Raw genomic sequence first — 25,554 nt, 5'->3', positions numbered from 1 at the left:
ACAGCATGACTGGTGCGCTCACACACACCGTGCTCCACTCCCCGACTCCCTGCTGAGCATTCAAGTTACTTCCCTTCCACACAGTCTGTTTTTCATCTTGTGTATCTCTCATGAAATGATAACCACCTTAACTGTTCAGCTTCAGTAGCTCAGAAAAGGTAAAACAACAAAAGCAGCTCTAATTCTCTGCCGGTTTGTTTGGACGTGCGCCTGGCAGGAGTCCCATGATGGCACTCTCAGCAAGGGTAGATTAATGAAAGCCGCTTACCTTTTCCAGATGGAAGCCCTCAGGACTCACGAGCAACTGGGAAATTCTCAGATAGTGGGAAGGGGGTACAGAGCAGCCCGCCAGGTAGCAACAGAAACCAGTGGGCTGTGACAGCCCAGTGAGGGATTTGCAGGGGGACGGCTCTGTGTCCTGGCCCGATTCCTCAGTAGGGCTGAGCAGCCCCGGCACCCATGGCAGAGCCTGATTGCTTGGTCACTTGAGGGGTTTGGCTGCCAGTAGCTGCACCAGCATACTGTTCAGCAACACATTTTGTTTCGATCTCCTAATTGTGTTTTGGAAATGTTAATGAAAACAGGTGTGACTGAGGTTCCACCAGGAATCGACTTGTGGAGCCAAGTCTTCCTCAGCTCTTCTCTGACCTGTGGGATGCTCCAACCTCTCTCTCCAGGTGGATCTGGTGGTGCACCCGTCCATGGACCAGAACGACCCTCTGGTGAGAAGTGCCATCGAGCAGGTCCGCTTCCGGATCTCCAATTCAAGCACAGCCAACAGGCAAGTGGAGGCGCCTGGGAGGAACCCATAGCAAGACTGCCAGGCCTGTGTGTCAGCCTGCAGCAGTCCATAAGAGCCCTTTCTTTATACCTTCATGGATCAGTGGATTTGTTGGTTTGGAGTTCATGGTCCATGATATCCTAGTCTAAATAAGGACCAATTTCAGGATTCTGTAGGGGGGAAAAAAGTCCTAATGGTCTTTATTCTGTCTGATAGAGTGTGGACAGAGCACTCCCCATCGTAGGCCTCTGAAGTCTGACACTCACTCTCATAATGGCTCACAGTGATTCTGGTTGCCTTTCTCAGATCTTCTCTAATTTCATTCATAAACCATGTAATGAGCTGAGAGAAAACTCAGGGGAGGGAGAAAGTTCTTAGCTGTGTCTCAGCTAGAAACTCTCACAGGCAGGCAGAGGGCTGATCTGGCTTGCACATGCTGGTTTGTGGGATCTGCTAAGTATTGGCCACACATACTTTGAATAGGTTGCTGGTTAATTTCTCATATAATTCCTGACTTCTAGCATTGATGCATATGTCAGAGATCTAGCATATTGGATTCCCTGTCTCACAAGGCAGCACCCATAAGTGGGGGTGCCCTCTCCAGGGCCCCACAATCCCTACCACCCCCAAAAGTTTCAGTGACTTGACATTTTGTTTGCATCATCTCCCTGGCCCCTACAGGGAGCAGAACTTGAAACCCCCAGGCCAAGAGGCTGTATCTGATTCACGCAGACAGACTCTGTCCTTTCTCTTAGCCCTTGATTTTCTCGGTACATTATTGCATGTTTATTTGAACTGCAGGGTTAAAACTTCCCAGCCTCCAGTGCCCCAAGGGGAGGCAGAAGAAGACAGTCAAGGAAAAGAGGGCCCAAGTGGATCAGGGGACTCTCAGCTGAGTGCTTCCTCTAGATCAGAAAGTGGACGGATGAAAAAATGTGATAAGAAAATGGGCATAACCCAGCTTAGAAATTATCACCCCGTTGTAGGTAAGCAGCAGCTTCTTGTCTGTGTTTAGTTACATTTGATTTGTTGTTTGTATGACGATGTTTGAGGCACTTGGTCATCTCCATTCGAGCTCTGAGCCACAGTCAGAAGAATCGCATCTGAGCTGTGGGCTGGATCCTGTTACTCTGGCCGCATAACTTCTTCCAGCATCTGTTTGCCTATCTGCAAAATGGGGACAATTCTGCCTGCCATACCTTACAAGGCTTTGGATAGACTCTGACGAAATCCAGCTAGATGTCAATATGAGGAATGAATAATTTCTTCTGCTGAATGTCCTTGAGCTGGAACATTCTACAAACTACAGAAAATTTCTCCCTGTCCCGACTCGACAAATCCCCCAGCAGCACAGTCATTGATGAGTCTGAGTGCTCCTATAATTTCCTCAGAGTTGGAGTGCTGACGGATTCCCTCCTCCCTCATTTCTGAACTTGTGCTGAGCAAGGCAGGTGGCCATAGCATTATAATCAGGATGCTCAGCTCCTCTCCAGGCCACGGCACATATGCTGGTTCAGGAAGGAGGGAAAATTTGGCTCATCGGGGCCCGACTGTCTGTCAGGCAGCATCGGGTCCGAGACACAGCAGACCCAGGGATTCCAAGTGGAAGAGATTGTGTGTGTGACTTCCGTTTCCCAGGGCTGCAGCCCCACAGTGGCATTTACTCTCAAGGTTCCCCTGTTAGAAGGCACAGGTGAAGGAGGAACAGCAGCATGAGTGTGTGCAGCTAGACAGCATTTGCACTCGAATGGACCAGGGGCAGCACAGGTGTTCCTCGGGTGGGCCTTTTCTGACTGCTTGTCCTGTACTCTCTTGCTGTGCCTACCTCCTCTCGCAGCCGTCATCTCTCACTGGGGAAAACCAAGCAACAGTGCATTTGTATCAACAAAGAAATAAGCTCCTTTAAAATAATGGAGATGGCTGGGCACTGTGGCTCGTGCCTGTGACCCCAGCACTTTGGGAGGCCAAGGTGGGTGAATCATGAGGTCAGGAGATTGAGACCATCCTGGCCAGCATAGTGAAACCCTGTCTTTACTAAAAATACAAAAATTAGCTTGGTGTGGTGTCTGCAATCCCAACTAGTTGGGAGGCTGAGGCAGAATTACTTGAACTGGGGAGGTGGAGGTTGCAGTGAGCTGAGATCACGCCACTGCACTCCAACCTGGGCAACAGAGCGAGACTCTGTCTCAAAAAAAAAAAAAAAAAAAAAAAAAAGACAACAAAAACTGAGATTATGGAATATTTGGCACAGTTCTCATCAAGCCAGAAATCCTTATCCAGTAGCTTCTCAGGCCCTCTGTTAGGCCGTTCTTAGCCTGCTATAAAGGAATACCTGAGGATGGGTCATTTGCAAAGAAAAGAGGCTTAATTGGCTGATAGTTCTACAGGCTGTATAGGAAGCATGGTGCCAGCATTTGCTTGGGTCCTGCTGAGGCCTCAGGAAGCTTCCAGCCATGATGGAAGGTGAAGGAGGAACAGGCACATCACATGGCAAAAGCAGGAGCAAGAGAGAGAGTTGGGGGAGGTGCCACACACTTTTAAACAACCAGATCTCATGAAGATGGCACCAAGCCATGAGGGATAACCCATACCCAGACGCCTCCCACCAGGCCCCATCATCAGCACTGAGGATTACATGCCGACGTGAGATGTGGAGGGGCATCCAAACCTTCCCACCCTCCTTGCTGATGCCCTGCTCGGTTGCCCTCCTGCCACAGGTTCTGTACTCTCCTTCCTTGCTCTGCCTCCCCTTCCAGGAATGTGCGGGGCACACCCCCACCTCAGGCCCCTTGCATTTGCCCTGTAGGCACGCCCCAAGGGGTCTGCACTGCCGGCAGTTCCTTCACCAACTGGAGTTCACTCTAAGGCTCCCCAATGAGGCCTCTCCTTTTGTAGAATTGCAGCCCTCCTCCCATCCGTGCTTTATTTTCTGCACCAGCTGTTTTCATCTGATGGGCTATTTTAGATCTTATATTTTATTATCAGTCCTTGCCCATTAGAAAGTAAGCTCTAAGACAGTAAGAATATTTGCCATCTTTCTGGGCCCTGGCACATAATGGCACTCAATCGCTTTTTAATGAATTAGACTGAATTCAATATGGGATTTTTCAAGCACCACCCTCTCCCTTTCTTGCTTTAGTTCCCGGACTGGGGCGTTCTCTAGGGTTTCTGCCCAAAATGCCTCGCCTGCGGATGGTCCACATGTTTCTGTGGTACCTCATCTACGGGCACCCTGGCAGCAGCACTGTGGAGAAACCAAGCCTCATCAGTGAACGGAGAACGATAAAGCAGGAGTCGGGCAGGGCAGGCATCCGGCCGTCCTCCTCTGGAAATGCCTGGGAGGCCTGCTCTGAAGCCCCATCTAAAGACAGCCAAGGCAGTGTTACCTGGGAGGCTGAAGTGGAGCTCGCCACGGAGACAGGTGAGAGGCCCCTGCCACTCCTGCACCTGGGGCAGGCAGGCCCAGTAGTAGGATCCAGGGAGAAACATGATGGTTCCTTATCCTTGTATAAACTGGCTACAGCCTCTGATCCAAATGGAAACATAATCCACACTTCCTGAACCTGCAGGCTTTCTTCCTCATCTTCCTTCCTGCCTGACAAGTAGAGTTTTCCTCGAGTTGGGGGTAAGGACATCAAGACCTCCTGGGAGATGATGTCACCATATGTCACCATGGTGACTGGGATCCTGGCTGCCAGGGCTAACTGTGAGTTTTTTCCTAGTGTATGTGGACGATGCCTCGTGGATGCGCTACATCCCCCCGCTCCCAGTCCACAGGGACTTCGGCTTTGGCTGGGCTCTCGTCAGCGACATCCTCCTCTGCCTTCCCCTCTCCATCTTCGTCCAGATTGTGCAAGTCAGCTACAAGGTATTGGTGACAGGAGCCATCACAGGACTGGCCCCTCGGCTCTGGGCTGGGAGGCCTACACTCACCTGGGCAAGGGAGGATACTTGAAGACCCAGGGTTGCCCAGATGGATGGATGGATGGGTGGACGGATGGATAGATGGATGCTTAGTCAAGGGAAAATACTTTAAGGATTTGAGATAGATTAGACTAGATTAGATTAGAAAGATGATTGGGTGGATGGGTGGGTGGTTGATCAGGGGTAAATACTTCAAAGAGTCGTTCTTCTAAATGGATCTATTGGTAGGTAGGTAGGTAGACAGAAAGAAGACAATTATATTGCAACAATAAAACATGTTGTTTTTAGAAATTTGGTAAATAGAGAAAGATAAAATAGAAATTACCCATAACTGTATCACTCAGAGATATAATTACTACTAAGTAATTATCTTGGTAAGTGTTTTGTAGTCTTTCATTGCTATGCCATACATACTTGTGTGTACACGGGTATGTGTGTGATCTCCCTTTAAAAAAAAACTGAATTGAAACTATATTCTCTCTTATTGTCTATGCTTTTGACTAAAGAATGTTTCATATTTTTTGTATCATTAACTTTTTTAGACTTGATATTAAGTAGATTCATGGTATTCTTATCTGTCTAATTTATTTAACTATAATATTTTCTATTTTTGGACATTTAAATTCCACTTTCTTGCTACCGTTGAGTAGGTATTTATTATGACATGTTGATGAATACCTTTTGGTAGACATAGATTGGCGGCTCCAGCATTATTTCCTTCGGGTAAGGATAGGAGCAGAATCACTGGCTTCAAAAGGAACACGTGTTCTCCATCTCATCTTTTCTTGTTTAATATAAATGTATATATTCTTGTGTTGCCCCCGGGAAAGGTTTAGCAATTTCTGTGCCCACCAGCAGGGTAGGAGGGCACCTGTTTATTGCTCCCTGCAGTGTGGTAGTTGGGCTGGAGGGGAGGGGCAGCAAGGCCAAAGGCAGAGATGCACGGGCACTTGGTGAGGCAGGAAGGAGAGCCTAGTGGGCAGGTTCAGGGAGACTATGTTCAGAAAATAGTGGCGAACACTTTTTCAAGTTTCTTGAGGGCCAGGGCGAGCTGAACCTGCACATCACCTCTTCAGGTGGACAACCTGGAGGACTTTCTGAACCACCCGCTGAAGAAGCACACGCTGATCCGCTTTCTCCCCAGGCCCATCCGGCAGCAGCTTCTGTACAAGAGGTGAGGCCATTGAACCTGATCCAGAGTGGCCGCAGGTCTAAACAAACCCTTTAGTCAGGGCTCTGAGCCATCATTCACCAGGAAGAGGAAAAGGTTTCTAACTTCCAGCTTGCAAAAACTCAAGATTTTTATTAAGTTATTAATATTAATGGAAGTATGGACTGGTACATTTTATTACTTGATTTGAAGGTTCTTTTAAAGTAAAATCTGCTGCTAATGTCTGCAAGTACGGGAATGTTTTTTTTTCCCCCTTTCATTACTTTTACTTTCCAAATCAAATCCCCAGTGTCGGGTTGATCTCTGTGGCCCTGGTTGGGTATTAGGTTGGGTAGTTCTGGGCCTCAGTACAGTGTCAGCTTGAGACCGGTCCTCCAGTGACCACCAGGTGGAAAAGAGAAGAAGGAAGTCACACCCCTCACCCCACATGCAGACCTCTGCGGCTGGCTGCAAGTGTGGGGTGATGGGAACCTCCCGCCCCCTCTGTTTTCTAGGCGTTACATTTTTTCGGTGGTGGAGAACCTTCAGAGGCTGTGCTACATGGGGCTGCTACAGTTTGGTCCCACGGAAAAGTTTCAGGATAAAGATCAGGTAATGTCTCTCAAGTCGAAACGAAGGAGATTCTGATTGTTTAACAGTCTCCAAGCAGCCAAACCCAATATGGGTTCTCCCTGTCTGGTGTCTCCTGTTAGGTCTTTATCTTCTTGAAGAAGAATGCAGTCATTGTTGACACCACCATCTGCGACCCACATTACAACCTGGCGCGCAGCAGCCGGCCCTTCGAGAGGCGCCTCTATGTCCTGAACTCAATGCAGGATGTGGAAAACTACTGGTTTGACCTGCAGTGCGTCTGCCTCAACACCCCACTAGGTGGGTGTTGGCTGTTTTGGCTGGACCTGGCTGCTTTTGCTCCTTTCTGTGTGCTAACTGGGATTTAGGGCTAGAAAAGCCTAGGAGTCGCCTCGACCAGTGGTGTGTTCCGAGTGCTCCCCAGAGGCCCAGAGCACCCCTGGGGCTCCCTCAGAAAGGAGAGTGGTGGGCCTTGAATGGGTGGGGTGCTCCCAGTTCCCCCACCCAGTTGAGCCCAGGTAGCTGCACTTTGTCTTCATTTGTTCGTTGAGTGGGTATTTATTAAACACCTGCTGTGTGTCACTTCCTCTGCCTGACCATGCTGCAGTGAGGACACACCCCGCCCTGCCTCCATGAGACTTGGAATCTAGTGTGAAGAGGAGACATAGCTCACAGGAGTGCGATGAGGGCCCGGGTGTTGGTTGCAGGGGTGTTTATTCCAGGGCTCAGGAGCAGCCTTGCTGTGGAGGAGACATTGGAGCTGAATCCTATAGGATGAGGCAGAGCCAGGGCCAGAGCTGGGGAGGGCATCCCAGGCAGGGGCAGTGCCACAAGCTGAGGCCCTGAGTGGTATGTTGGAGAAAGAGAGGAGGCCATGTGGGTGGGAGGAGAGTGGCATCCACTGGTGACAGTGGGAAGGACAGGGTAGGACTAGAGGTGTTTTGGAGGGAACTGACACGATGTGCTGGTGACTTTGCTGAGTTGGGCTTTGCTGGGAGCCTCTGCCCACACCCCTCTCCCTCCCTAGAAGGGCCCTCCCTCCCTCACTTGCTTCTCAGATGCCCACTCCTACTCCAGGCATCACCTCTCAGAGAAAGCCTGTCCACAGCTTTATTAGCATCATTCCATTTCATCCTGTGAGTTCCTCGTGTTTACAATAGTTGGCTTCCATCGCCACGATGTGTCGCAAAGGCCGGGTGCACAGTTGGCTTCCTGTAAATGTGGATCAAATGCATGGAGGGTCTGCAGAAAGCAAGAGAGCCTCCCCTGCAGTGCTTTTCCTCCAGGCCTCTCTCCACCTGGCCTTTTCCTGCCACCTCTACCAGGAGGGAAAGGAAATCACGTTCAGCTTGCACCTCCAAGAGGAGTTCCATTCTGCTCCTCCCTTCTTGAAGCTGGAAGATCCAGTATCACATTTTGATTTTTGCAAAGTGGGAGTCACACATTTTACTTGGCAGAATTATTTAATGCCAAGAGTAATAGCACTTGTATTTAGAAACTTTCATGGGTCCAGACATATTTTAGAACATTGTGTTTCATAGAATCCTTGGCATTCAGCAGTGAGCTAGGCTTTTGCTAATTTAGATTTTAATAATGCCCTAATTCCCCTGCATTTTATATGTAGATAAAAATTTGTGAACCAGCTTGAATTTGCACCAGAGTTTTTCAGGCCTGACAATTGGTGAATTTCCATCCCTTTAGGTGTTGATGAGCAGAAATGGCAGAGGCTTATTGAGCCCATTAATCAGGCATTGATTATCCCTTCATTCAATAAACATTTGAAGAGGTTCTGCCCCAAGGACGAGGGAAAAAGCATCATATAATGAGATGCAATCATCTTTTAGAGTAGGTGCTGCATGAACATTAGCCTGCGTAAGAATCACCTGAGGAACATATTAAATGCTGATTACTGGGCCCTACCCGGAGAGTCTGCGTTTTTCACAAGCAGACTTGTGCTGCTGTTATTTATATGAGAAGCTTTGCCTTAAATACTGTTAGTTTCAAGGGTCCATTCAAACGGGTGACCTCGGGCAAGCTACTTGTAACCTCCCTGAATCTTAGTTAATTTCTAAGCTGAGAACTCCACTGCCACCACCATATGGGCCAAGGTGAAGTTGGGCAAGGCGTCTCATGTAAAGTTCCAGCTGCGGGGTGTGGGGCTTGAGCTCCCGCGGCCCAGGCCCCACCAGCCATGCCATCGAGCCGAGGTCTCCGAGCATGCTAGGAGAGAGTCTTTAGAGTCTACAAACCTTCCCTCACCTATCAAGCAGTGCTTTTAGTGGTATCTTATATTTCTTTGCAAGAAATGCAATTTTCTGTATTATAGAATAACTGGATATCATTTCTCAACTCCATTAGCAAACCTCTTGAGCACTTAGGAGACATCTGGCTGCTCCTGGAGCCAGGTGGGGCCCAGGCCTGCTTCATGCAATACATCTCAGCAATCTATCTATGCAGGCCCCTCCCCATTCCTGCCTCCACCAGCAAGGGCCGTCGTTTCTGCCACCCTGGCGCCAGCAGCTCCCGGGACTTTCTGAGAGACAGGAAGGCCTGGGTTTCCCTTGCGCTAGACTCCCTGAGCCTGCCGGGCTCTCTCTACTGCCTTGCCTGCCTTCTGTCTTTAGTGAGTTCAGTCTGGCATAAACCCTTTCCTCAGGTCACCCACCAGTACTCCAACTCTCTTCCTCTGTTCCCTCTGACTTTCTTGTATGGATATTTTGTATGAAGAGGTCTTACCAATCTCAGACCTCCCAGTGGCCAGGGAGCCTTTTCACAGGCGGGGAATCCACTCTTCTTCCCCACTCAGCCACAGGCAGTAGCCACCAGAGCTGCAGCAGGAAGGTGTGATCAGTCACCCTGATGTTTGGTTTTCCAGGCGTGGTGCGCTGCCCGCGCGTCAGGAAGAACAGCAGCACAGACCAGGGCAGCGACGAGGAGGGCAGCCTACAGAAGGAGCAGGAGAGCGCCATGGACAAGCACAACCTGGAGCGCAAGTGCGCCATGCTGGAGTACACCACGTGCGTGTCCATCCCAAGCGCGGCCGGCCGGGACTGGGCTGCGGTGGTGCTCGTTTCAGATGCCTGCCGGCCCTTGTCTGGCTTAGGATGTCAGGCCAGACGGCCTGTGTCTCTGGTGCAGAGGCTGCAGATGGCTGGCTCCAGACATACTTTATTTAGCCCACATCTTGTTTTTAAAAATGTAATCAGTTATCAAAATTTATTTTAGGAATTTTATATAAAAATCTGGATTTTTGACTTATCTTGCAAAAGTGAAAAAGAGTCAACACTTAGGGCCCCCAAATTCTTCATTGCTACCTCTGGGGTGTTTTTCTGGAAAGGTGAAAGTTGGTTATAAATAATGTCCCTCACCCCAAGCCATGGGCTCTCTTTTTCAGTGATGACCAAGAAGCGTTCTTTTCTGTTGATTTCCTGTCTTTTAGTGGAAGTCGTGAGGTGGTGGATGAAGGCTTGATCCCCGGAGATGGGCTGGGTGCCGCAGGGCTTGATTCCAGCTTCTATGGACACCTCAAGCGCAACTGGATCTGGACCAGCTACATCATCAACCAGGCCAAAAAGGTGGGCATGTGTCACAATGGACCACAATCTCAGGGGTCCTCGCTACTCACCCTCCTGTCCCTCCCTGCCTGACCAGAGACACAAATACTGGCTTCTGTATTGAAAGTGCGTCAGGCCCCTCAAATGTGTGCCTGGCCTGTTTTTTTCCCAGTGGATTCTAACTTACTCTGTGACGTGGACAGGTATTCCTTTTTAAAGAAGGATCAGAAGATCTGGGTGACACAGGTCCTCCAGGAGGGAGTACATGAGCAATGGTAAAGCGGGTGGCAGGAGACTCCAGCCCCTGGCTGTCCGTGCACAGCGGTCCTTAGCTTCCTAAGAGACCTTGGTGCATTTGTTACTCTGGGCGGCTGGGGATTCGTGGAAGTTCATGCTTCATCCCAGTGCTGTGCTTGTCTCACAGGAGAACACTGCCGCAGAGAATGGACTCACAGTGAGGCTCCAGACGTTTCTGTCTAAGCGCCCATTGCCTCTCAGTGCCAGAGGTACGTGTGCTGAGGGTTCACCCCAGAAGTAAATATGGTACCAGTTCAGGGCCTAAACGACCACCCTATGTTCAGTTTGGCCTTCCTGTCCTTTATAGCACTCATCCTGAAACTGTTGTCTCCTGTGATTATGTCTAGGCAACAGCAGGTTGAATATTTGGGGGGAAGCAAGAGTAGGCTCCGAGCTCTGTGCTGACTGGGAAGAGCAGTTTGAGGTGGACCAAGAGCCCTCGCTGGACCGAAACCGGAGAGTGAGGGGTGGGAAAAGCCAGAAGCGGAAGCGGCTGAAGAAGGACCCTGGGAAGAAGATCAAGAGAAGAAAGAAAGGTTAAGTTGTGATCATTTACATTTACTGGGTCTTATCTTTACATTTTGGCTTGGAGACATGCAACAGCCTCACTCCAGCCGGGCCTGAGCTCTGTCCTTCAACGCGAGTTTCCACCTTCCCTTGATGTGTGGCACTGACTCTCTGTGATGGTTGCTTTATTTCCACATCCATCTGGCAGACGAGAGAGCCTCGAGTGTCCCATATGCTTCCCTTTTAGAGCTTCTGACTTCAGGAACTCATTCAGTTCAAATGCCTAGTTTCATCTTAGCTGAAAAAATGTCAGCAACAGCCTCATCACAACTAGCCCAAATCCTAATTTTGGCGGGGGTTTACCTTTTAATATCTGTGTTTATGCTAATCAAGCCAAAGTTCAAAGGCATGTTGCATTTTAATTTTTAAATTTTTATTTTTTTGCGTCAGTCTCACTCTGTCGCCCAGGCTAGAGTGCAGTGGTATGATCTTGGCCGACTGCAACCTCTGCCTCCTGGGCTCAAGCAGTTCTCCTGCCTCAGCTTCTTGAGTAGGTGGGATTACAGGCGTATGCCACCACACCCAGTTAATTTTGTATTTTTAGTAGAGACGAGGTTTTGCCGTATTGGTCAGGCTGGTCTCAAACTCCTGACCTCAAGTGAGCCACCATGCTGGGCCCATTACATTTTTAAATTAGAGGGAAGCTGGGAGTCGCGTAAGCCTGCAGCACCTTCTGGTTTGATGCACCCCTTGTATGGTGCCTTTTAGACTGCCATTTTGAGTTCTTCATCCAGCCAGTATTTGTAGCAGAGGGGGTGATAAGGAGACCAGCGTCTAGTTTTTCGACCACTTTTGTATTTCCTAAGTGGTTCACGAGTTTTAACAGCAGCCACTGATGGCCGGTAGCTATTTCAGATAAAGACAGAATGTTTAAACAGGAACCTGTGGTTCCTGTTTTAGTGGTTTTTTAGTGGTTTATTTGGCTGGCATTCATAACAAATAGCATTCCATCAGTTGAAATGGCCCCCTCAGTTTCGCCTCTCGTAGATATGTGTAGCACCAATTTGGCTCAAAAACCAGAATTTATCACACTGCAAAATGTGATGGTGTCTCTTCGAGTCCAAATTTCCTTGCCCCACTTTTCTTCTGCCTTAATTTGGAAGACACTCGCTCAACAGCCTTTTGAGATTGGCAGTGGCATATGGTGTCTGTCCTGTGAAGGTGCTATCAGTACCTCGCCTAGGCAGGAGACCTTGGCAACCCCATGGCTACGCTCTCAAGGTTCAGATCCTCCCTCTGCTGCTGACTCAGCTGACTCAGCTGTGTGACTTCAGCAAGTCACTGTATGTCTCTGTGTTCCTCAACAAAAAACAGTGATAACAATTGTATCCATTTCATAAGGTTGCTATAAAGTAGTATTCTAAGATAATACATTGAAAAAGCATAAACCAATGCTAGGCACACAGTGAATATTCCCTGATGGTAGATTGCTGCTTTGGTGGTGGTGGTGGTGCTGTTTAGTTATTAAGTACATAGATCTCACTGCTGATGTTAGTTATTTAGTAGCCACCACTCTGTGCTGGATGTTTTATATGCAGTCTCCTTCCACCCTCTCCATGGCCCTGGAGCAGAAGCCTTATTGTCCCCAGATGCACTAAAGTCTACACAACGCCCGTGCAGTCACAGAGCAAGGGAGTGTGGGGGCCCGGTGACTGCACAGTCCCTGGTCCTGCTCACTTGGTGGATACGCCCCGAGCACGCGCCGTAGGCTTCTGTACAAGATGCCTTCAAAGGACTCTGTCACAGTGGGGGAGATTGGAAACTGGCAGATAACTAACTAGAGGCTGCATTGAGCCTTCCAACCTGTGCCTGTGAAATTTTATCAAGATAAATGATGAAAGGAGTTTAAAAAGAAATAAAATCTATCAAAAGGGTTGAGTCTTTTGCAGTTAGTTGTGTGACTTTAGACACAATGGGTAATAACCAATACCATTAGTCACATCTCACTGGCTGGGTAGGGACCCTGCCCCTCTGTAGAGTGACAGCTCCAAACCAGGTGTTAGAGGCCTCCTCCCTTCTCCCTCTGGTGTTTTTAGGAGAGTTCCCAGGAGAAAAAAGCAAAAGGCTGCGCTACCATGATGAAGCCGACCAGAGCGCCCTGCAGCGGATGACGCGGCTTCGCGTCACCTGGTCCATGCAGGAGGACGGGCTGCTCGTGCTGTGCCGCATTGCCAGCAATGTCCTCAACACCAAGGTACCAACCAGCCCAGCCCAGAGGTGGGCCTGCCCCTCTCTCGGAGCTCCTTCCTGTCTGAGCCTCCCGGGGACTCCCAGCCAGGGACCACTCCTCTCAGCTGCTCTGCTTGGCCCCTGGGAAAAACATTGCCCAGAATCCTACACGTTTTCTTTTTTAGAGAGGTGGAGCCTCACTTTTTCACCCAGTCTGGAGTGCAGTGGCACGATCACAGCTCACTGCATCCTCAACCTGGCCTTAAGTGATCCTCCCACCTCAGCCTCTCCTAGTCCTGGGACTACAGGCGCACCCCGCCATGCCCAGCTAATCCTACAAATTAATACCATTCTGTTTTTCTACATTTCTTTTTAGCTTTCAGTTGTATACATATAAATGTTTGCCTAGCTGCAGGCAAACTAGTTCAGAGCTGTTCTTTCTCTCTCCTCACCAGGAATCTAACCCTGTCCTGCTCCCTTCCTCCCACCTTCATTGCCTGAAAAGCTCCTATTTACCTTCCTATAACTGCCCATCATGTCTGGAACGATCTGCCAATTGCATGTCATTACCCTGCTCTTTCTCTGTTCTTGACCGGATACTTCTCACACTGTTTCTGTCACCTCTGGTACCTCTTGGCTCACTGGCGTGGCTGGTCCACAAGGCAGAAAGACCTCCTATTTGCATTCCAGGAAAAAGCTCTGCCAGGCCAGTCCAGGGCCCCTTCAGGCAGTAGTGCCACAAGACAGCTTCAGAGGAGCCCAGGTGTGCCTCCGGGTCTCAGCCAGGCCAGGCAGGAGAAACCCAGCTGAGGCTCTGTGCCCAGATGCTTCTTGCCTGCAAACTATTAGATCCCTTGTCTTGACCGCTTATCCACTGTTCTCTCATCCCTCAGTCCTCTCCTGAATTCCAACCCAACCTCTTTTCCAAGGAAAAACCTGAAAGGTGACATGTTGTCATCCCTAATTTCTGTTCCCTGCATCTGCAATGGCTTTGTCATTGCAGAGCTGATGGGGGAGAGGGGCGTCCCTCCCTCTACTTCAGCCCTGGTACAGCTAGAGGAGGCAGGAGGGGCCTGCATAGGTCAGTGTTGGTGGACTCTCACCACTTACCGGAACTTATAGCCTTCTTGGGTCACCTCATCCTTGGGGATGTAAGAAAATAACTGTCATCAAGCGGCTTTCTCATGTCGGCCTTGCCTTTCTGTGTTATTGACCAAGATGTTCTCCTAGGTCCGCTAATTTTGTACATTCTGCTTCTACTAACGTGGCATACAAGCACAACATACAGAACGTTTCTGAGCATACATGATGCATAATTAGGACACTAAGACCTCTAACTAAACACATTTTACATCCCCATGATTTCCTCTAATACAGCGCCCTTTCAGGCAGTTCCCCCTTGCTCCTCTGGGCACCTTTGTCACACATGGCACTTGTCAGAATACACTCTTTCTCGCTGGTCACTGAGGCCTCGTCCCGTGCTTGTCTGCCCAGAATCTCCCTCAGTGTCTGGCACATGGTGGGACCAGTATATATTGTGAGGTGATAGTTGTGGGGGTTCTCTGAGGAAGGAGGCTGCACAAAACACATTTTGTCCACTTTTTAATGGTAATTCCCCAGGACGTGGGCTCTGAGGATACTGACTTTTTGTCTTGGCTCTGTGTTTGATCCAGGTGAAGGGCCCATTTGTCACCTGGCAGGTGGTACGGGACATTTTGCATGCCACGTTCGAAGAGTCTTTGGATAAAACATCTCATTCCGTTGGACGAAGAGCTCGCTACATAGTCAAAAACCCACAGGCCTATCTCAACTATAAGTAAGCCTCATTGAAGCCTGATCATTCTTGGACGTGGTTACGTCAGCACTTCTCATTCATTCTTTACTCTTCCTTCATCCCGTTTGCTTAAGAGTCTGGCAGAAAGTGCGGCTGGAGCACACGAGGCGTCTGATGGGGTGGCCAAGTGTTGGAGTCTGTTGGGGAGATGGACCTTGGTTTTTTGAGGGTGAGGGCCAAGCATGATTCTCGGTGCTTTCCCATGCAAGGTATTGCTTGGACCTTATAGTGGCCTTGAGAAGTAGGTGGTGTTAGCCTTTATTTGGATGAAGAAGCAGAGACTAGATAGGCTGACTCGCTGAATACCATGTGCCTAGCAGGTGGTGGAGGCAGAGGCAGAGGCCGGCTTTTCCTGCTGTTTTCGGCCCTCAGAGCAGCTCCTGAGAGCTCTGATCGGTGGCTCCCTCCAGCAGCAAGCTAGGCAGGACCTGGGATCATTGGACAGGATGCCCTCTACCATGTTCTTGGCAGAGCTGAGAACTGTCCTCCTGCCCCGCCCTTGTGTGTGTGACCTCAGGGAGTCCCCTCGCCTTACCAGGCTGTAAAGCGGAATGAGTCTCTACCTGGCAAGCTCTTTATGAAGGCAGCAGTGCTTGGCGGATGGGAGCCCAGCAAAGGCTGGTCGCCTTCTCCTGCATTTTCTTTTGGGCAAGTCAGGCTCTCCTTATATCATGGGGATGTGAAGGTTAGTGGAGTGGACACACCTCCTGCTTTGCAGTAGATTAGAGAACTTAAGAATAATAAACTGCAAAGCCTGTTTGGTGTTTTTAAATGTATGATACACTTTCATGTAGGTCAGCCCATATGGTCCTGGCCAAACCCCTGTGAGAGACACTTTGGGACTCAGTGTTCTCGGCTACCCATGAAGGACGGAAGTTCAGAGAAGCCAAGGTGTAAAGTGTGAACAGACCTGACTGAGGTCAGGTTTGGCTGACCCCAAATCCTTCGTTCTTAAAAGCTGCAGTCGCGCAACAGGCATATAAGTAACTCATGCTTCACGGTCAACCAAGGCCAGAAACGTGAGAATGGAGCTCTCTGAAGTTTCCAAATACGGCATCATTACAATTCCCCGACTCCAGCTTTGTCTCCTCTTCCTGCAGAGTGTGCCTGGCCGAGGTGTACCAGGATAAAGCGCTTGTTGGAGATTTCATGAATCGAAGAGGTGACTACGATGACCCAAAGGTAGGTCCTGTGTGGGTGTAGGGCTCGGCCTGCTTGGAGGTTGGGGCATCTAGACTTCGGTCAGCTCCTCTCGTCCCACAGTGCCCCTGCCAGCCTTAGGAACGTGGACTTTGTTTCCTGCTCACTTGAGAAATCACTGAGTCAGCTCTCTGGTGTTGGCCTTGACTTGATCTGGCTTCAAGCATCTGTTTTTAAAGATGATTAGAATCTGACAGGCCACTTTGAAGGGCTGCTGTGCCTTGGGCCTGTTTTGTTAAGAAAATAGAACATCTCTTCAGAAATTACAGGCTTCCTAGAAAGCTTGCAGACTGGGTGTGTGTTTTCTTTCTGAGTTTTCTGTCCTGAGGGGCCAGGGCGGTAGCTGACAAGGAGGGAAGCAGTCTGCTGACCCAAATTCCTGCCCTTTGCCTCAGAGGCTGCTCCTCTTTCGTTTTTGTGCTAACCCTGGACTCTACAGTGTGTGTGGCAGCACTTGTGCCAAGTAAGGCCAGTGGACAAGGAGAGGCAGCCTTTTCCCCAAGGAAGCCACAGGCAAGTGGGACAGACAGAGAAGTACATGGTCATTGCAGGACAGTGCAGTCAGCTCCCGGAAGAGGAAGGCACAGGCCCGCAGAGGTCGGGGAGCAGGCTCGCAATGCTTTTGGATGGAAGTGACAGAAAAACCTAACCTAATGGTGTATACGGCTTCCTTTTTCCCAGATGCCAAGCAGTTGAGGGTAGTCCTGGTCTGGTGCAGGGGAGCAGAGGTGTTATCAGGCTCCCAAGTTCCTGCCGCCACACTCCCCTCCAGGAGCAGGGGCCAGCTTTCCATCCTATGCCAGTGACCCCCTGGTTGCAAATGTTGACTATGAGAGCTCAAGTCCTCACAACAGAATCCCAGAACAGGAAGCAGGGGGGAGAGGGGCTGCAATAGACCCACATGGCCCTTGCCTCAAGGGGCAGCCTTTCCTAGGAGCCCCTGGCAGACCTGGGCCACGCGGCTGGGAAACAGTGGGACACAGCACAGGGGACCCAGGCTGCCATGAGTGGCTTAAACTGTCCTGGTGTATCCTAGGAGGCTGGGCATCCTTCCTCCCCACAGCAAATTGAGGCTGGCTAATCAGAAAGCATGGGGAAAAATGGAATAGGTGACCCACAGACACCCACAGTGTCTGCCAGCGGGCTTGGCAAAGGTGTCAGCACTGGGCGAGACTGGAAACCACTGGGGCAGCGACAGTAAGGGGAGAGGGAGTGCAGGGCTGGCAGGCACAGCAAACAGGATAGCAGCGAGATGCAGCAGGGACCACGTCCTGCACAGCCACCAGGCCAGGGAGGAGCGGGAGCATACCGTGTCGCGCATTGCACACCGGGTGACGTGACCAGCTTGCTCCTCAGATCTGGGTCTGGACTGAGACGATTGCAGTGCGCATATAGAGGAGGAAATTGATTTGGGGGCCACCCGTGGAGTGTGAGGCTGGGGCAGAGGAAGAAGGCTGACTACACAGGTGAACCAGGGAGCACCAGGCCTGGGAGGGAGGCTGTGAGGGAGCACTGTGTGGGGCATGTTTGAGTCTTCTTACCTGGGACTTGGGAGAGTGCCAGCGATGCAGGCGTGAGGCTGTCTGCAGGTTAGTTGGCACCAGGTGCCCCGGTTTCCTGAGCATACTGGTGAGGGTCTTTTGCCTCCTCTATAGACCAGGCTTCTCAGATGACAGGTGACAGATGACAGGTGCCCAGGGGAGGCACCTGGTCGGTGGCTCTCAGACTTAGCTGGTGCAGGAGTTTGTTACAAGATGTTCCTTGGTGCATCTTAGCAAAACCTCCCTTCAGGAAGAGTAAGGGCTTAACCTCTCATGCTCTCATGTTGAAAGGTTTGTGCCAACGAGTTTAAAGAATTTGTGGAGAAGCTTAAAGAAAAGTTCAGTTCAGCCCTAAGGAATTCTAACCTTGAAATCCCAGACACACTGCAGGAGCTGTTTGCCAGGTAAGTGGCTTCTGGGATGGTTCCATGTGGCCCTCGCAGGGCAAGAGGGAAAGGCCAGCCCTGTCTCCCTTATCAGCAGGTCCGGGAAGTGCCCAGCACCCGCCTGGCTGCGTTTGGCCTTGCAGTGGCCCTCCTGTCTCTCCTCTCATGGGTGACTTGAACGCAGAGTGGGACCTAGCACCCTGCCGGGCATTTATGTTCATTCTCCCATTGGTCCTTCAGGCTTCCTTGTTTGGTTGGTGTACTTTTTGCTAAGCTTGCTTACTTTACCTATGAGGAAATTCCTATGTAAGAAACATGCCCAAGGTCACAGTGCTTGTAAGCATCAGGGCCAGGATTTGAACATAGGAGGGTCTGGAACCACTCGACGTTTGGAAGAACATTCTTGGGTATGAGCACAGAACCCTGTACAATTTTTAAATCTGAAGTTCTGTGAACTAGGCCTGTTTCCTCAGCATCTTCCAAATGTAGATCCCTTTTCTCCACCATCCTCACCCAAGAAGTCCCTTGAGCCACTGTTTTTCTGAATTTCTCCTTGTAAAATGATGGCATCCATCAGTTCTGCCTGTGAACTGTACAACACCCTTGCTCTCAGCATTTCAGTTGAAGACCTCATTCCTTCATTCACTCAACAGATAACGTATGTTGCGCCCACTGTATTGCCATGCCTAAAGAGCAGTTTGTACTCGTTTTCAGAGTTGATCTCCTTTACCCACATTCCGAGTTTTGTTTTTGGTTTGCAGTAAACTGTTCCCCAGAATTCCCAAATGGCATGGTTTCAAGTCAGTCCAATGGCCTGTTTACTGATTTGTAATTTATATCTCCACATATTCTTAGTAAAGTTATGGGGCAACTTTTAATCATAAAAGAAGACAGAGATTTTTAAAGGAGAGTCCATGAACCATTTAGAGAGAAGAAAAAGTTGCAAGTGTAACAGTTTAATACTGATTGTGATCCTGAGCATTCTGGCAGGCAAGGCAAAATAGAAAACGGTTCCAAGCCAGGCGTGGGGGCTCACGCCCATAATCCCAGCACTTTGGGAGGTTGAGGCAGGCAGATCACCTGAGGTCAGCAGTTCGAGACCAGCCTGGCCAACATGGTAAGACCCCGTCTCTACTAAAAATACAAAAATTAGCCGGGTGTGGTGGGCACGCGCCTGTAATCCCAGCTACTTGGGAGGCTGAAGCAGGAGAATCACTTGAACCCAGGAAGCAAAGGTGGTTTTCACATTTTTCTGAAAAGTTTATTTTTCTTGGCACTAAATTATAAGAGGAATTTACTGTTGCAATCAAGATTAATTTTTCCATTGGTTTAGTAGAAAATGAAGAAATGTCCTACAAATGGCCAATTTGCCGTATTTTATAAAAAGACAGTTCTATGATTTATTCTTAAATTTACTTGCATGGTATAAATACAGTAAAATAATATTACATGAAACTCAAAAAAGAAATGGGGAAATAGTTTGTAATTCCAACACCTAATATGGCTACTCTTTGGGGATTTTCATATTTCTTTGTTTTAATTGATGAATAATAATTTTATATATTTTTGGGGTACAGTGTGATGTTTTGATATATGTGTCCATTGAGGAAAGATGAAATCAAGTTAACTAACATATCTGTCGCCTCACCAACTTCTTTTTTTGGCAATAAGAACCTTAAAAATCTATTATTTTAGTAATTTCAAAATATGTAATATGTCCTTAACTGTGGTCACCATGCAGTTTGAAATCATGAAAACTTATTCCTCTGGTCTAACTGTAACTTTATACCCTTCGCTCTACATCTTTCCTTTCTTCATTCCTTCCCTTCCACTTCCCAGCCTCTGGGGACCACCTTTTTCCTTTTTCTATGATAATAATTTTTTTAGATTACTTCTGGGACATTTTCTTCCTTGTGCTTTTTCTTTTTGGATTGTAACACACCCACAGTTTTAAATCCTGTTCCTTTTACAATTAACAGTGGATCTTTGCCAATTCACATTTTTCCGTGTTGCCACATAATTGTCAGTAGGTGAACACTGCACATTTTCTCAGCCCTCCTTCTACCAGGCAGAACAGGGTATATTCGCATTTTAATTTACATGTACAGCGCTCGACTTTTGGTGAGTTCAACATTTCTCCCACTCCCAACACTTTAGCCAATAAATGGCCATCTTGAGTCAGCATCCGCTTGCTTAGTGAGGAGCTGCTTTGTTTCATTGACATGTTCTTATGTTTCTTTTGCAGGTACCGAGTTTTGGCAATTGGGGATGAAAAAGATCAAACCAGGAAGGAGGATGAACTTAACAGGTAGGTGCTGATATATAGAGTAGCTTTTCCTCAGCTACTTAACTTGGTGGCTGACAGCCTATTGCACTGGGGTAGTCTGGGGCCAAATCCGGCCCACTACCTGTTTATGTAAATAAAATTTTATTGGCACACAGCCATGCCCATTCTGTATGTTGTCTGTGCTGCTTTTATGCGAGAACATCAGAGGTGAGTACAGTTGACCTTGAACAACTTGGGGGTGAGGGGACGCCGACCCCCTGCACAGTCAAAAATCCACATAGAACTTTTTTTTTCTTTTGAGACGGAGTCTTGCTCTATTGCCCGGGCTGGAATGCAGTGGTTTGATTTCAGCTCACTGCAGCCTCTGCCTGTTCGATTCAGGCAATTCTCATTCCTCAGCCTCCCAAATAGCTGGGATTACAGGCGCCTGCCACCACACCCAGCTAATTTCTGTATTTTCAGTAGAGACGGGGTTTTTCCGTGTTGGCCAGGCTGCTCTCGAACTCCTGGCCTCGAGGGATCTGCCTGCCTCAGCCTCTCAAAGTGCTGGGATTATAGGCATAAGCCACCACTCCTGGCCCCACATGTAACTTTCGACTCCCTAAACCTAACCACTGATAGCCTACTGTTGACCAGAAACCTTATCAATACCAAACAGTTGATTAATATATATTTTGCATTTTATATGTATAATATACTGTACTCTTACAAGAAAATAAGCTAGAGAAAAGAAACTATTAACAAAAATAAGGGGCTGGGCACAGTGCCTCACGCCTGTAATCCCAGCACTTTGGGAGGGCACTGCGGGTGGATCACCTGAGGTCAAGAGTTCAAGACCAGCCTGGCCAACATGATGAAACCCCATCTCTACTAAAAAATACAAAAATTAGGTGGGCATGGCAGGCGCCTGTAATCCCAGCTGCTTGGGAGGCTGAGGCAGGAGAATCACTTGATCCCAGGAAACGGAGGTTGCAGTGAGCTGAGATCATGCCATTGCACTCGAGCCTGGGTGACACGAGCAAAACTCTGTCTCAAAAAATAAACAAAATTAGGAAGATAAAATCTGTTTACTATTCACTAAATGGAAGTAGATCATCTTAAAGGTCTTCATCCTTGTCGTCTTCATTTTGAGTAGTCTGAAGGGACATAGGAAGAGGAGGGGTTGGTCTTGCTGTTTCTAGGGTGGCAGAGGTGAAAGAAAATCCATGTGTAAGTGGATCTGCACAGTTCAGTCCACAGTGCAGAGGGGTCAGCTATAGTTGCAGCAGATTCCACAGAGCCCACCAAGACTAAAGCATGTATTAACTGGCCCTTTAGAGGAAAAGTTGCTGACTCCCTAGCCTTGACTATCACTGGCCAAGCCTTAACGTAGATTGAGGAAAGGATTTAAACTCTCAACCCATGAGCTTTCCAAGCAAAACTCAGTTCCAAAAGCTCAGGTTTTGTTTTTCCATCTTGGATAATCAATAGTCACTTTGATTTTAGCTCTGTAGAGAAGTACTAACTACATTTGTTAGTGGTCATGTAAACCCATTCTGGGTAGGTCACCCCCTGTCCACTAAATAGAAACTTTTCTCCTGCAAAAATGGACCTGTTAGTAAAGCCTAGAAACCATCATTTCTTTTGTGAAGTTTTGGCATTTGTGTCCCTTTTGTGAGATTCAAGATTTTTTCCCTAAGAATTGTATCTGCCTGAGCTAAGTGGTGCCTGTGGCCTTATGGTGCCCTGCCGCCCCCTCTCTTTCAGCGTGGATGACATCCACTTTCTGGTGCTCCAGAACCTGATCCAGAGCACACTGGCCCTCTCCGACAGTCAGATGAAGTCCTACCAGTCATTCCAGGTGGGTACCGGCTGCCTAGCTGCACAGCAGGGATGTGGACCCTTCCGAGGCCAGGCTCGTGAGGTGCTGGCCCCTGCCCTTCTCTGCTGTGGGCTCTCAGGGGCTGATTCCCCCAACATGCCGGCCCACACATCCTTTCAACTTTATCTTTTTATCGTTGTTTTATTTGTATTTATTTGTGTTTATTATGTATGTTTATGGTATACAACTGAAGGATTTGATGTACGTATACATTGCAGAGTAATTGCCACAATCAAGCCAATTAGCACATACATCCCCCCACACAGTAGCTTTCCTCGTTGTGGTGAGCACGCTTGGCGCTCTCTCCTCCTGGTGCATTTCAGGTGTACAGCGTCGATTGTCACCTGTCATTACCAAGCTGTGATCCTCCAGGGCTTAGCATCTCATAGAACTGAAGCTTCGCACCTCTTGGCCAGGTTCTCCTCATCTCTCTCTCTAGTTTTTAAAGCGTGGGGATGGGATCCAGTGACCTCCACCATCCCTCCCAGAGCTGAGGTTTTTAAGTCTTACGTTTAAGACAGAAAATGAAGCAGGGGAGGAAATGAGGCATGGCAAAGAACCTGAGAAAGTAATTGAGCTGTACGGCGTAGCTTTTCAAATCATCACTTTGGAATGCCAAGATATTCTGGTTGTGGGAGGTCACTGGATGGGAAAGATGCCCTCCCATGGGCAGTGAGTCATCTGTCTCCCGAGGACACAAGTCCACCTGGCCACTCTGCTGCGGCTGAAGGAAGATGAGAGTGAGGAAGAGAAATCACATTGAACCCCCGGTGGAGCCCAGGAAGTCAGTGGTCTTACTACTCTTATACAAATGTGGGCACTTGAGGTTCAGAGAAGTTAAATCACACGCCCGAGACCACATAGCTCAGTCAGTCATCACCCAAGACCCCAACAGAGAGGTGCTGAGGGGCCCCAGCCAGTGCCACCCAGGGTCTCGTTCTCCCCCAAGTCATCACAAAAGGAAATTCTAAGGAGGACCCATTCATTTTGTATTTAATCACTAACCCTAAAAATCTGCTCCTGGCTTACATTAACAAGTTACCTGATTTGGAGTATGAGGGGAAAAAAGAATGAGGAAACAAAGGGACTTTCCTAGTCCCGCTGATGAATTCAGCTGGGTGAGGACCTGATCATCAGGGCGCCTCAGAGTCCACAGAGAGATCTTGTAGCATGTGGAGCCCAAGCCCTGTCCTCAGAGACTCCAGTCAGGAGCAGCGGAGTGGGGCCCTGATAAGAGTGTGCCATCCCTCCCCCAGTCCCGAAGGGGCGCACGGGCCACCCTTGCAGAAACAGCAGTGTCGACCCTGCTGGGGCGCTGCACGTGCTTGTTACTTTGGCCACAGCAGGGCAGGGAGGACAGGGAAATGGAGCTGGTTCACGAAAATGCCAGGCTGGGCTTGAATGCCCTGCTTCAGAGCAGCACCCAGGCCCTAGTCTTTAACAGCCATGGCCAGGCCTCAGCACACCCAAGACTGAGTGTGCATTTGATTTCTCCTGTTTTCATCACCACCTGGAGGTTCTCTGTGCCTCCTGCAGGGACACGTAGGACCATCAATCAGAGACGTCCAAGAAACGTCTTCCATACCCTTGCCGTGCATCCCTTGAACCCCATGTTTTATTTCCTCGGGCCTGTTTTTACACTTATGGTCAGGTGTACACACTTGGAGTGGAAGGCTAGCGTCTGTGCCATGCACCCCTCTGCCACCCCAGCATTTTGTAGATGAAAGCAAAACCCTGTCTGAACCTGAACTTGCAGAGAAAAGAATAAATAGTTATTAGGTGAAGTTCCAAATAAACAGTCCACAGACCGCATTTTATTGGTCTCACACTTGTTTAAAAGGAAAACACAATTATTTTTTTCAAAAAATGTTTTTTCGAACATTACACATAGGACTCCAAATTTCCGACTTCTGGCTGTAGGGTGGGCCTTCCAGCTGTCCTGCTCGTTAGTGGCTCAGAGCTGGAGGGGACTTTGGGGATCCTTCCCACTGTGTCCCACCTCCAAACAAGAAAGCCCAGCCCCAGTGGCAAAAGCTGGGCCCCCTGCCTTCCAGCCAGGCCTGTCCCCAATATTATCCCACTGCTTTTTCCTCCAGTTCCATCTCCAGGTGGCACCTGGGCTCTGATGTTTGGTACTGAAGGCCTAGTCACTCTGCCTCAACCCCCAGGGGCATGGAAAGTCACCTTAGAAAGACCACCGGCCTGCATGGCCTCTCTCCCTGAGCAGGAAACAGGACACTTCTTTAGTGACTTCTTCAGTGACTCCTGAGTGAGGACTAGAAGGCCAACAGCAAAGTCAGAGCCCCATAGGGGACCCCGCGAGGCTCCCCTCAAGGTTCCAGGAAGCCAGTGGAAGGCTGCAGGTGGGCTCACTGTGCCTGTGACAACCCAGCCTCTTAGAAATGTGAGTGGGTGGACCACAGCCCCCAACTCACCACACATGGCCTGAGCGCTCCTATCCTGTTGTGTGGGAATACACCCATTCGCTAGTTATATTCCAATGGAACAGAAGATCAAAGGCACAGAAGGCTTGTCACAAGGAGTGAGATGCAGCTTCCTTCCAGTGCTGTAGGGAAGGATGACGGTGTAATGGCCACTCCCAGCTTCTCCCGTCCACTACATGGAGAGTGTTTCTCCATAAGGCCTGATGGTCTGCATGCCCAGGACTGGCGCACAGGTGCTGTTTGGGGAAGCAGAGTTGCACAGGCTTCAGGCAGACATGCTCCAGGGAATACCTGAGTGCTGCCTCAGAGCCCCAGCTGACCACTGCACTGGTCCCCGGTCGCCTTGTGTCCCTCCGCTGGAAGTAAGGTGCAGTGGTAAGGTTGCTCTTCTCTTCTCTGACCCACCCCTGCCTGACAGTGTGACCTGAGGATCACTTAAAGTCCGTGTGCCTCAGCCTTCTCTGTCACTCGAGGTCCTGGAGGCAGTGCCTAAAATCCTTAGACCATGATAGGGATTTTTCTCAGCCAGCACTTTTGAGGAGACAGTCCTGTAGGAGCTCTCTCAGAGGCTGGCAGATGCTAGATACTCAGGAACAGATCGTTGCTTGCCCTTTGCAGAAGCTTGGAGTAACAGAGACTCTGCTGACCGCACAGTCCTTTGAGGTGCTCATCCACTAGGTGGGGCCCAGGTCCACAAGACTTAGCAGGCTGAGCCATGAAGTCCCCATGGTGTGTTCAGCAGAGGCACTTCCTTCCGCCTAGGCACTGGGGTGGCAGCAGCAAGAGCTGAATCTAGGCCAGGCATGGTGGCTCACGCCTGTAATCCCAGCACTTTGGGAGGTTGAGGCACGATGATCACTTGAGGCCAGGAGTTAAAGACCAGCCTGGGTAACATGGCAAGAACCCCATCTCTACAAAAAATACAAAAATTAACCAGACAGTGCCTGTAGTCCTGCCTACCCAGGAGG

General features: G+C 49.2%; 1 protein-coding gene across 1 annotated transcript in view; it reads left to right on the top strand.

Annotated features, from left to right (window-relative positions):
• Positions 1-25,554, top strand: part of LOC105463222 (general transcription factor IIIC subunit 1) — an 86,423-nt gene that overhangs the window by 48,049 nt on the left and 12,820 nt on the right. Inside the window, exons 13-29 of the mRNA XM_011710195.3 lie at positions 678-781; positions 1,583-1,767; positions 3,921-4,202; positions 4,504-4,649; positions 5,782-5,879; positions 6,371-6,467; positions 6,569-6,746; positions 9,322-9,463; positions 9,886-10,021; positions 10,425-10,506; positions 10,645-10,833; positions 12,901-13,058; positions 14,707-14,849; positions 15,968-16,049; positions 17,900-18,012; positions 20,240-20,302; positions 22,028-22,121. Of these exons, the coding sequence (XP_011708497.2) occupies positions 678-781; positions 1,583-1,767; positions 3,921-4,202; positions 4,504-4,649; positions 5,782-5,879; positions 6,371-6,467; positions 6,569-6,746; positions 9,322-9,463; positions 9,886-10,021; positions 10,425-10,506; positions 10,645-10,833; positions 12,901-13,058; positions 14,707-14,849; positions 15,968-16,049; positions 17,900-18,012; positions 20,240-20,302; positions 22,028-22,121 (2,292 nt within the window). The remainder of the gene's footprint in view (positions 1-677; positions 782-1,582; positions 1,768-3,920; positions 4,203-4,503; positions 4,650-5,781; positions 5,880-6,370; positions 6,468-6,568; positions 6,747-9,321; positions 9,464-9,885; positions 10,022-10,424; positions 10,507-10,644; positions 10,834-12,900; positions 13,059-14,706; positions 14,850-15,967; positions 16,050-17,899; positions 18,013-20,239; positions 20,303-22,027; positions 22,122-25,554) is intronic.

Source organism: Macaca nemestrina, chromosome 18 (genome assembly GCF_043159975.1).
Source record: "Macaca nemestrina isolate mMacNem1 chromosome 18, mMacNem.hap1, whole genome shotgun sequence".
Classification (NCBI taxonomy): Eukaryota; Metazoa; Chordata; class Mammalia; order Primates; family Cercopithecidae; genus Macaca; species Macaca nemestrina.
This window is presented reverse-complemented; position numbering and strand designations above follow the sequence as displayed.